Consider the following 10,912-nt stretch of genomic DNA (forward strand, 5'->3'; position numbering starts at 1 on the left):
TGACAGCATCCTCCTGCAACATGGAAACCATGGTTTCCATGGAAACCCTTTTTGCCCCAATTATTTTACCTTTGCCACATCCTTTATTTTGCCTTTAATAGTTGTATTTTAGACTTTCCCCCCATCTGCAGCAGGTGGGTGACCCCCGGGCAGCCCCCGGGCCAGGTGCCCAGCAGGGTCCTAGTCCCCACGGAGGGCGGAGGGTTTGGGAAGCAGTTGCCCCGGCAACAGAAACAGGGCGTTTCTGGCAGCAGTGGTCACCATGGGGACGGGGATGCTGACGAAGGCTTGTGAAGCTGAGAAGACAAATTGCCCTCATCATTATCTCTGGGCTTGTCAATCAAACATATTCCCTTATTTACCTCGGCGAGGAGAGAGCCCCGGGAGCACACGGAGAGGGAGGGAGCGAGAGGAGAACTGCTTGCCCCGAACTCCACACTGGGGAGGGAGCATTTCCAGCCCCTCGGGATGGCCACCATCACCTGCAATCGCTTCACTGAGGAGTACCAGCTCTTTGAGGAACTGGGCAAGTAAGTTGGAGATGGGGCTGGGATGCTCGGAGAGAGGCTGTGCCCTGGCTGGGATAGAGCCTTGGGTGCTGGGAACTGCCGGAGATGAGGGAAAGGAGATGGGCACAGAGAATGCAGCGGGAATCGGTGGGGGGACTCGGGTGAGGATGGGGGCTGCCAGCCCCAGACCTGCCTCTCTGTCCCTCCCCGAGTTTGGGGGGCTGCTGATGGGTGCTTGGGGCACCACAGGGGTCTGGAGCTGCCTGGGGAGGGAACAACTGTCCCTTTTATGGGAAAGCCGCTCCCAAAAAAGGATGCTGCTGGTTCCCTTGGGAAGTTCTCCAGCTGGGAGGAGAGATGGGACAGCCGAACAGGAAAGCCAAAGTAGTGGGCACCCCTCACATTTCATTATGGAATTTCTTTGTATGGATTTACCGGGGTTTGACTAGTCCTGCAGGAGTCTCAGCCTGCCTGGCAGCCCCCAGAGAATCCTGGTGGCTCTTGGACAGGCTCAGGATGTCCTCCACCCCTGTCCCAGCATGAGTGCCCCTGGGTGAGCCACAGCCTTGTCTGACCATACTCTCGTGCCAGGGAGGGCTCAGCTCCTCAGGTTCAGGTGTCAACGCATGTGCCTGGATCTGTGTGTGTGTGTGTGTGTGTATGTGTGTATGTGTGAGCATATGTGTGCAAATAGAAATGCCTGTGCATGGTGAGGCAATCTGGGGGGCACTGAGCACCCCAGGGTGGAGCAGGGGATGCCAGGTCCTCCGTGCAGAGGGATGTTCTGCATCTCACACAGCATGTGGCTGTGAAACGGGTGCAGGAGTGAGCAGGTGTGTGCCTCTGTTTTGGTTTCTGTGCCTTTTTTCGGAGCTGGTGTGTAAATCTGGGGCGTGCGGCTGCTGTCCCTTCGAAGTGGCTGGCAGTGTGGTGACAGGCTCGGGGTCCCTGTACTGGGCAGCTGGTGCCTGTTCTCCAGATGGGAAGCTGTGTCCATCCGTAGGCACAGGGACATGCTTCAACCCCACAGCCCCACATCGCCCAGGCATGAGGAAGCTGGTGCTTAAATGTGTGCCCACATGTGTGTGGGTGTGCAAAACAGGGGTGAGGGAGAAAGGAGAAGGCAGAGATGGAGAAATGGAGAGGCTGAGACAGGGAGGACTTTGTGCTGGGCTGAATGCTGTTCACATTCCCCAACTAAACTGTGGCACCAGGGTGCTGCTACAAAGTGCAGTTCCGTGGAGGCGAGTGGATCCCCCTATCCCAGGACACTCACATCCATCCCTGCAGCGTCAGGGTGGCTGTGAGGGGCTGTTGGGGAGCAGTGAGTTGGGGAGTAGGTCCCTGCACTGAGGAGAGCCCCAGCTGACAGTGCGGGCAGGGGGATGAGCACCTGCCAGGGAGCTGGTGGCAAGGTGGGGTGTGGGACTTGCTTTTTTGAGAGTTTTCTTGGCTTTTCTGGGTTCTGAGGCTCTGTGCTGGTGGCAGGGTTGGGCAGGGGAGGCAGCGGCTGCAGGGTGCCTGCAGTGAGGCTGCAGGGCCCTGACTGGGCAGGGGTGTCTCCAGGGATGTGGAGAGGAGTTCGCAGGCCAGGAGTGGTGGGGGAGGTATCCTGAAGGTATCTGAGGTGTGACACTTTGCTGAGTGGGTGCCAAGACAGGGGACTGACAGCTCAGGGGCTGCCCGCATTGCCCAGCACAGTGGTGTAAAACCACCTGCACAGATGCATTTCAACACATTCAAGAATAAAGGAGCAAAGCTGGCGCAGCAGCTTGCCAGTCCCTGCAAGCATTGCACCTGGCTGCCCCAGCTCCAGGGTGATGCAGGGACAGCGTCTCCAGCTTGGAACATCCCACAGCTTTCCCATCCACACAGGGGCAGAGGTGCCACCACAGCACCGAGATGTGTTCCTGAGTTAGGGTCTTCACTGGGCTGGTCAAGGAGCTGTGGGTTTGGTTGGGGATTTTCCACTGGGATGGTTTCCAGCACATCCTGGCACATTCAAAAATCAGTGGTTTCCCATGGGGAAATTTTCACTTCATGGGCTTAGAGAGGGAAATCAGGACGAAGTGCCGCACCTCTGCTCTGCTGCGGCAGCCGCTCGTGCTGGGAAACGTTGTTCCTCCTCCAGGGAGATGCTCCCAGTGCTGGTTAGGGTGAGGGTGTCCTGGCAGGAGTGGGCAGAATGGCTCTCCCTCCACCAGATCCTGATAAGAAGCAGCATCCTACAAGGATTCAGAGCAGAAATGATGCATCTTAAGTTTGCTGTCCTCAAGGGACTGGGACAGGCTGTTGGGGGACACACAGTATGTCCCCAGCTTGGCTGGCAGGAGGGGAGGTGCTGGGTTCCAGGCTGCTGCACCCACTCTGTTCCTTTGCTGTCTCCTCGGCTGTCACCCATCCTGACACCCCAGCAGCTGAGGGTTTGAGCTGCCACACACCTAATGGTAGCACCGTGGTGGGGCTTTGGGAGAGGGAAGCAGAAATGGGGAGGGGAGGTCTTCAGAGCGTAGGGCACAAGCCCTTGGCATATCCCTGCACCTTCCAAGCATGGGAGGGCATCTGTCCCGAGTGGGGGACACAGAGCTGGGGAAAACCTGCTCCTGCTGCAGCCCCCGCAAACCTGAGCGAGTGAAGGGCTGCTCTGATCCCCCACGCCTGCAGGAGGGAATGAAGGCGAGGGCGGGGGGCAGAGGGGGGGACGGGGAGAGGATCCTGCCCACGGCCCCCCGGAGTAGGACAAACATGAAGTGCAGCTGCACCGGCGCCTCCAAATCCGCCCCCGGTGACTGGGATACGGGCCACACAATTACCGAGCCGAGCCGTACGATCAGATCATGCCCTCCCAGAGCTGCAGGAGAGGGGGGTTATTAAAAAGGGGAAAAAATAATATGGAGGAACAAAAAATCCCCAGCCCACACTCTTCTCTCTAGAAAGGAGATAAAATGCCTCGGAGGAGGAGGAGGTGTTGAAGAGAGGGAGGGCGGCAGCAGCGCAGCCGTTCTACTTTTCTTTAGCCTATCACATCTCAAATGGCATTAGACACCTCTGTAGAGGCAATTAGCTCACACCCCTAGAATCAGCTGGCTGTCAGTCTAGATCTTCATGCCTTACACTGAGAGCTCATGTCCCATCCATGTGCCAGTATGTGCACTCAAACACCAGCAATGTAGTGCTAAACCTATGAGCAGGGTTGTGGGTCTAGTATCGCCCTGCGATGGCATCTGGCAGGGGTACGAGGACTATACTATGGCCCGGTGGGTGATGCACCCATCCCGTGCTCAAACTGGGACATGCTGTCTCAGTTGGGGTGAATGTCCCATCTCTGAGCCAGGCAGAGATGGGAGCCTCCAGCTGCCACTAGGGTTGGAGTGATCCCCAGCCAAAGAAATCAGTGCCCTAGGAGGGAAGGGACCTGTGCTGCTGCCCATGGCCAGAGAACAGGACATGATTCATTCCTTCCAGAGGGGTTTTGTGCACCAAAACGGGGCCAAGCTCTCTGTCTGGTACCTCCAGCACTGCCTGCACTGCCCTGCGAGCCCCTGGTGCAGGGGATGCCTGCCTATGGCAGGAAGGATATGCTGAATTTAGATGCAACTAAGGGGAGATTTTTTTCATCTAGGCTGGAAAGATCTCACATGGGTCTGAAAATCATGGGAACAGCATGGCACAGTGAGTAGAGGGTGGCTGGGGGTCAAACACCCAACATGGGGAGTTCCTGGCCAGTGCAGATCCCCTGAAGGACCCAGCTGGGACCAGAATGGGGCTGTGGCAAGTGTCCTGTACCCTTGGGTGCCCTGCACCCACATCCAGTGCTCCATGTTCCACCCACCCTTCGGGCTCACAGGGTCTTGCTTGTGTTTTATGGACCAAGACCAGACATTTGGTTTCTGTTAGGAAGGTCTGGAGGAGCCAAAAGCCAGGAATGCAGCTGGGGGTGTGAAATCCTGTGCTCTCCCATCACGGCCACTGCATCCTGCTTCCCATGGCTCCCCCATTCCCATTGTTTTGTTCAAATAAATAGACAACCAAGTGACTGTGGGCACTGGGACCAGGAGTGCCCAGGGATCCCCAGCCTCCAGGGAGTTTGAGACACCTATGTCCCTCCAATGTCATGTTGGGTTCTGCAGTGAAACCCTGTGGCTGGGGTAGAATCCCTGAGCTGGGGCAAAGGGGCATTCCTCTTGCTGCGCTCTCTGCTGCAGAGTGTCCTGGCACTGTGAAAGCAGCACACATCTTTAGGAACAAAATAGAGAAGATGGCTCCCAGGGATGCACAGGAATCCCCAGCCTCACACAGTGTGGGCTTCCTGGTGGGATGGGAAGAGCAGCACCACAGACAGGACTGCTGGTGGCTCTGGTCTCCCCACCTATGGCAAGCTGGATATGAAGCATTTTGCCTCCCCTTTCCAATTCATGTTCCCTCAGGATTCAGGGATTTTAACAGCTCAGCTCTTCCAGCAGCCAGGATTAACTGCCAGGACTGGGAAGGTGGGAAGCACCAGGATGCTGTTCCCCCAACTCCTGCCCGACACGTGCCATGAGCAATGCTCTGCACGGCGCGTGGGCTGCCGGCTCCGCTGGGGCTCCATCCCCACCGGTCTGCACCCGCCGCTCGCCTGCTCTCCTAAAAATCACATTCAAACCCAAATTGCCCCTCTCCACCCGCCCCCACCGGTAAAATCAATTATCCACTGCTGCTCGCCAGCCCGCGGCCTTTTATTCCTCGGCAGGGAGCTGGAGCAGGGCAACAGGGAGCGGGGGGAAGGTGTGATTGCTTTTGATAGTTGTTATTGTAGCGATTGAAGAGGTTTGGCACGAAAGGGAACCTGGCACAAAGGTTGTGCTCAGCAGGGCTGGAGCATGCGTGTGTGCGTGCGTGCGTGCGTGTGTGTGTGTGTGTGTGTGTGTGTGCAATGCAATGCTGCAGCTCCCAGCATCATGCCAGCACTGCCAGTACCATAAGCTAGCAGGGCTCAGGGCATGGGGTACAGGGGCAGAAAGGAATCTTTGGAGCATCCAAAACACCTGTGCTTGTTTGCCTGCCAGGCCCCAGGAGAACCTTGCATGTTGGTTAATGGATGTGTAAGGCACAGCAGCATCAGTCTCTGTCCAGCTCGGCTCCAGTGGTCCTTGCTTGCAAGGTCCCCTGGGCTGCCCCTGCCTAGGTGACAGTTTTTGCAGCTGGGGGGACCTGGCACCGCTCACTTGCACCCACGGCTGCTGTGATTGCAAGGTCTAGAGCAGGCACAGTCACACAAACAGACTGAAGTGTCTGAGAGCTGCGTGGCAACTGCAGCCATCAGTGTTTCTTAGGAGCCACTGCCCCTGGTAAATCACTGCACGTTCTCTCCTGGTAGGGCAGAGATGGGAGGAAGAGGAGGAAAGGCCCATGATGCCTGGGATGTCCCAGAGGAGCATGGAGAGGAGAATTCCGTATTTGTCCCTAGGTGCATGTGCCTTCTCCCATCATTCCCCAAGGAGAGTGGTGCAGGAAAGCCAACTGAGATCCCTCATGTTTTCTCCAAGTCGCTTCCCCAGCCAGTACTCATCCCCATCCCCATCCTCATCACCATGTCTGTGGCTGCCCTTTCCCCCACAGCCACAGCAGGGCTGAGCTGTGCCTTTGCCCAGGCCAATCCCTTCACCTCTCCCTCTGGCTTCTTCTCTTCCCAGAGGCGCTTTCTCCATTGTCCGGAGATGCGTGAAGGTGTTGGCAGGACAAGAGTATGCAGCCAAGATCATCAACACCAAGAAGCTCTCTGCTCGAGGTAGGTGCTGGGGGTGTTTTTGGGGAGGTGAGAGGTGAGCAGGGCTCACAGAGTGGGGAATTTGGCCCCTCTGCACAGTGCCAGGAAGATACATTTGATGTGTGGCGAGATGGAGGGTGTTTGATGTGCGGTGAGGACTCCTCATCCCACCCTGTCTCTGCTGCAGTGCACACAGCATCTTGATGGATGGTGTGTACGTTTCACCTATCCCATCTGATCACAGGGATGCATCCACAGCCTGGCTGTGCCAGGCCTCAGGGCAGGTCCCAGACCTTAACCTGCCTGGAAAGCCATAGGACCCCATTTCTGTCCCTGAGACATACCACCATCCTGCACATCACAATGCAGCAAAATTATGGTTACAGCCTTGCAGCAAGTCAGACTACTGCCAGCCTCGGGTGCTGGTAGCACAGTTATTTTGGGAGCGTCACCTTCTGAGAGGGCTCTTACAGTCCCTTGGGGTTGCAGGATTTCTTACACATATACCTACATCAATGAAATGGGAACATCCCTTCAAGCGGGGGTTTGACTTCATTTCTACCTGGAGATTTCTACCAGTGAGGCTCTCACCCCTCACTGCCCTTCTGTTAATCACTTTGGTGGAGCATGTTGGCTGTTTGCTGCTGGAAGAGGCACTGGTAGGTCCGTCCTGATGGATCTGTCCCAGCTGCTCCTTGGAGTGAGGCTGAGGTGAACCAGCACAGAAAAGCATTAGCCAGAACTTGCCCTGAGGCAGGGACCCCTCTGCCCCCAGGCAACTGGCAGAGGAGCTGTGATGAGGAGGATGGAGAGGATGAGGCAGCAGATGCAGTGTCCCCGCTCCAGGTGCTCTTTAGCTGTCGGGAGTGCAGGATGGGTGCTGGGAGCAAGCACCCTGCCAAGAGGGTTTAATTAACCTCCCTCCGTGTCTCTTCCTGATGCCACTGCTGACCGAAATGCAGAAACAGTGACAAGCTCCTTTCTGACCTCAAATTAAACCATCACGCTGCAATCACCCTCCTACAGTGCTGCCAAAGTGGCACAGCACTGATGCTGAGCCCTCTGGCACCCCTAGCACCAACCCCTGCCCGTCTTCAGGGATATGGACCATTCTCTTCCCCCGAGGCCAAAGCCTGGGCTCCAGGCAGCGTGTGTGGTGCTGAGCTCAGCCCTTGGCTCCTGTCTGCATACCCCAGCTGGCAGCGGGGCGGGCAGCAAACGCCTCCTAGTTTTCAGGGCTGCCTGGAGCAGCAGATTGAGCCCTCCCTCTGCTCCTTCCTGCCTCCACTTGCCTCCTCCAGCAGTTTGCCCCTCTCCATCCTCTCCTGGGGTTTGTGCTGTCCCTGCAGTGGCTTTGTGTCCAGCTGTCCCTTGGAGAGACTTTGCCAAGGTTACTTTTCCTGCTTTGCCAGCTGGAATCACCAGCAGTTTTGCTAATGGTCTAGAGCCCCTAATTTCTGCAGTGCTGGCATGGGGGATGGCACTTCCCCAGGCTGGGACAAGCTCCAAAGGGGTATGAGGAGTCACTATCCCATGGGGACACGCAACTGGCTATGTCACATGCGAAGGGCAGGCGGATAGGGCAGTGAGGAGTGGGGAGAAGGTGAGAGAAGCTGCGAAACATCTCCGACTATGGTCTGTTTCTTCAGACATCCTTCTGTCTGCTGACACAGTGTGGCCTGCAGGAGAGAAACTGGAGGTTTTGGAGGAGAAATGGGGTTTGAGTGCACGCAGGAGCTGGATTTGTTGGGTAGGAGAGGGGCTGTTGCCATGACTCACCTCTCCAGAGAAGTTCTTGCCCCACTGATCACACTGTCCCTACATCCCATCCCTGCCATCCACCCCACAATGGAGTTTAGTTGTGAAAAGCAATAGCCCAAACCCCAACTTCTCCTTGTCACCCCATGCCGCCCCAGGAAGGTTTTGCCTTATCAGAGTAAATGCTGTGGGGAGCTGAATGAGGTCACTGAGACTGTCCCAGCCTTCAGCTCACCGACTCCAGCACAGGCTGCAAAACTCACGCCAAGCCCTGGGGCGACTCCCCCACTGGATGGAGATACTGAGCCCTGGGGAATTCTGTGGCCAGAGACACACAGGTTTGGTTTGATGCAGAGCGAGACTCTGGGGTGTGAACCTGCAAGGTAGCAGTGACAGCACTGAGAGACAAGCAGCCCTAATTATATCCTCACTTGTCCTGGCTGCTGAGTTCCTGCTAGCACAAAATGCCTCCAGACAGGCACCTCCATGGAGGGTGGCTGGGTCAGGTGTGAGCGGGGAGAAAAGTGCAGAGGAAGGAACAAAATGATTTATAGACTCATTCAGAGCTGCCCCAGGGTAAAGGTTTTTTTTGGCTCAGCTCAACTCGCTTCACCCAGAGATCTGTTGTCTCACATCCCTAAGTCTGCCGAAAGCTGGGGAGTGGGACCTGTGCTGCCTGTTTGGAGACAGGCACCAGAGAAAAAGCACATTTTCAGAGCCAGGGTTTTGTGATGTAGGGCAGCAAAGACCTGATGTGGATGGCAAGGGGGAGCAAAGCCCATAGCCCCATTTCAGCCTGACACCTCTTGCTGGTCGACTCTATCAATTGCTCAAACTGTACCAAGCAGGGCCAGAAATGTCCCTGCTGATTGTCTATGCCTGGATGAATAGGAGAAAAGGGAACAGTGCTGCTGGCAGGGATAATCCAGGCAAATCCAGGTTATTTGGGAGGTGATCAGAGATTGTTCAGCAAAGAGAAGGGAGAGAGGAGGGCAAGGGATCATCCCAAGCCCAGGACTGCCCATGGCATCAGTGCATGGAAGGCTTGGCTGGGGCTGAATCCATGCTGGGATACTGCCCATTAGTCCCTGATGCTGAACATGTCCCCAAATCCATTATTCCTTAGCAAACAACAAAAAAAAAAGAGATGTTTTCTCCTTGCCAGCTGATCTGTCCCACCTAGATTTCCTGTACTGGCAGCTCTTCTGAGAGCCCGGCAGGAGCTGAGAGCAGTTGATTCCTGTCCTCAGATCCTAATTTAGGGCTGTTGCCTCTTTCAGATCACCAGAAGCTGGAACGAGAAGCTCGGATCTGCCGCCTCCTGAAGCACCCCAACATTGGTGAGCACACCCTGCACCCCCCATTGCTGCTGCTCCATGGCCAGCCCCAACGCCCACCTGCCCTCCTCTGCTCCACCTGGGGCTATCCCCATCAATAACCCAGCCCTGCCTGCAGCAACATGAACTGTTTGTCCTTCCCTCACGCTCCAGCCACCATCCCAGAGGTGGAGAGGGCTCAGTGGCAGCCTCCCCTGTTGATCTGCAGAGCCATTCCTCCTCTTCCTCGCGGGAAGCAGCATCTTCAAACAGGGTCATGGGAAGAAAGGCCCCTACCGGGCATGGGGGGATTGAAGTAGGTCCTGACTAACCCACTTGGCCATAGCTCCCTGAGGGAGAAGCAAAGCCCCAGTAGGCTGCAAAGGGCTATTTTTACTGCTCTCCCCCCCGCTCGGGTGCTGTATTCCTCTGCATGCTCCAAAAAGCGGCTGCAGCTCGGAGCAGCAGCAGCAGCGCAGGGCGTGTAGGAGGAGCGATGGCGGGGGGAAGCGAAGACTTTCCCACCGACCGTCCATCTGAGAGTAGCCTCCTTCGGAAAAGCTGTTTCAGGAAAACTCCTGAGCCCCTGCAAAAGACAAAAATAGGCCAGAAGGAGAGAGAAAGAGAGAGAGGAGGGGAAAAAACTGCAGTGAAAAAAATCCCAAACTCCATCCCTGAGAGTGATGCCTATGCAGGCTCTTGGTCTCCGCGGATGGTCCAGATGAACCCTCTTGCCTCCACTGCACCCCAGGATGTGCCAACCCCAATAGGATCCTGCAGCTTTTGAGAAAGCATTTGGGGGGTTCTGCAGCTGTCTCATCCTGCAGTCAGGAGCTAGGAGGATTCCCCTGTGGCTCAGCTCCTCCCTGGCCCCCTCATTGCTCCGGTGACCTGGATCCATTCTTCCCCCGGAGCTGCTGCAGCAGATCCAGGGAGCCAGATTTGAGGCCACTGGGACTAGCCATGTGGCTCCTGTCCCATAAATATTTCAGTTCAGAAAAAGGCTGTTAGCTTCCATCTGTCTCGGGCACATGGCTGCATGGCAGGTCTCCCCTGCATTGCCAGGGTGCTGGCCCCTGCAGCATTCCCCAGCCTCTGCTCCAGCAGGACCAGGAACTGCCCTGTGGGAGTCCTGCCGGGGAGTCCAGCCTCCCCTTTGCACTGAAATACATGCAGGGATTGCTGAGACCTGAAGGAAACACACTGCAAAGTGCATGAATAGCAAGAAATACTAAAAACAGAGGAACTCACCCCATGAGATCTGCAGGATGGTAGCTGTGCTGTGCAGCTGGAGCTCCCTAGGTTCCCAGCCTGGCTGCAACTTTTCCCTACTGCTGTCTTCCTCCCTTGCCTTTCCATCACCTGTGAGGGTCTGGCAGGGTCTCCAAGGGCAGAAATACCTCACTCCTCTCTGTGCCTTGTCCCCCATCCGTGCACCATCCCTCACTGTTTGGGCATGACCTGACAGACTCAGAGCATCCTTGCTGCATGGGCTGGAAGAGGTTAACAGCATGAGATGCTAACAAGCTCAGTCTGCTGCTATTTATACCCAGGAGGCTCTTCTCCACCTCCCCACCCCA

General features: G+C 56.2%; 1 protein-coding gene across 2 annotated transcripts in view; it reads left to right on the top strand.

Moving 5' to 3' along the window:
- Nucleotides 1-278: 278 nt before the first annotated feature.
- CAMK2A (calcium/calmodulin-dependent protein kinase II alpha) overlaps nucleotides 279-10,912 on the top strand; it is a 30,602-nt gene continuing 19,968 nt past the window's right edge. For both annotated transcript variants that reach the window (XM_009074542.1, XM_009074543.1), the window contains exons 1-3: nucleotides 279-530; nucleotides 6,185-6,279; nucleotides 9,297-9,356. In XM_009074542.1, the coding sequence (XP_009072790.1) occupies nucleotides 469-530; nucleotides 6,185-6,279; nucleotides 9,297-9,356 (217 nt within the window). In that variant the 5' untranslated portion in view covers nucleotides 279-468. The remainder of the gene's footprint in view (nucleotides 531-6,184; nucleotides 6,280-9,296; nucleotides 9,357-10,912) is intronic.

This window comes from Acanthisitta chloris, unplaced genomic scaffold (assembly GCF_000695815.1).
Source record: "Acanthisitta chloris isolate BGI_N310 unplaced genomic scaffold, ASM69581v1 scaffold24385, whole genome shotgun sequence".
Taxonomy (NCBI): Eukaryota; Metazoa; Chordata; class Aves; order Passeriformes; family Acanthisittidae; genus Acanthisitta; species Acanthisitta chloris.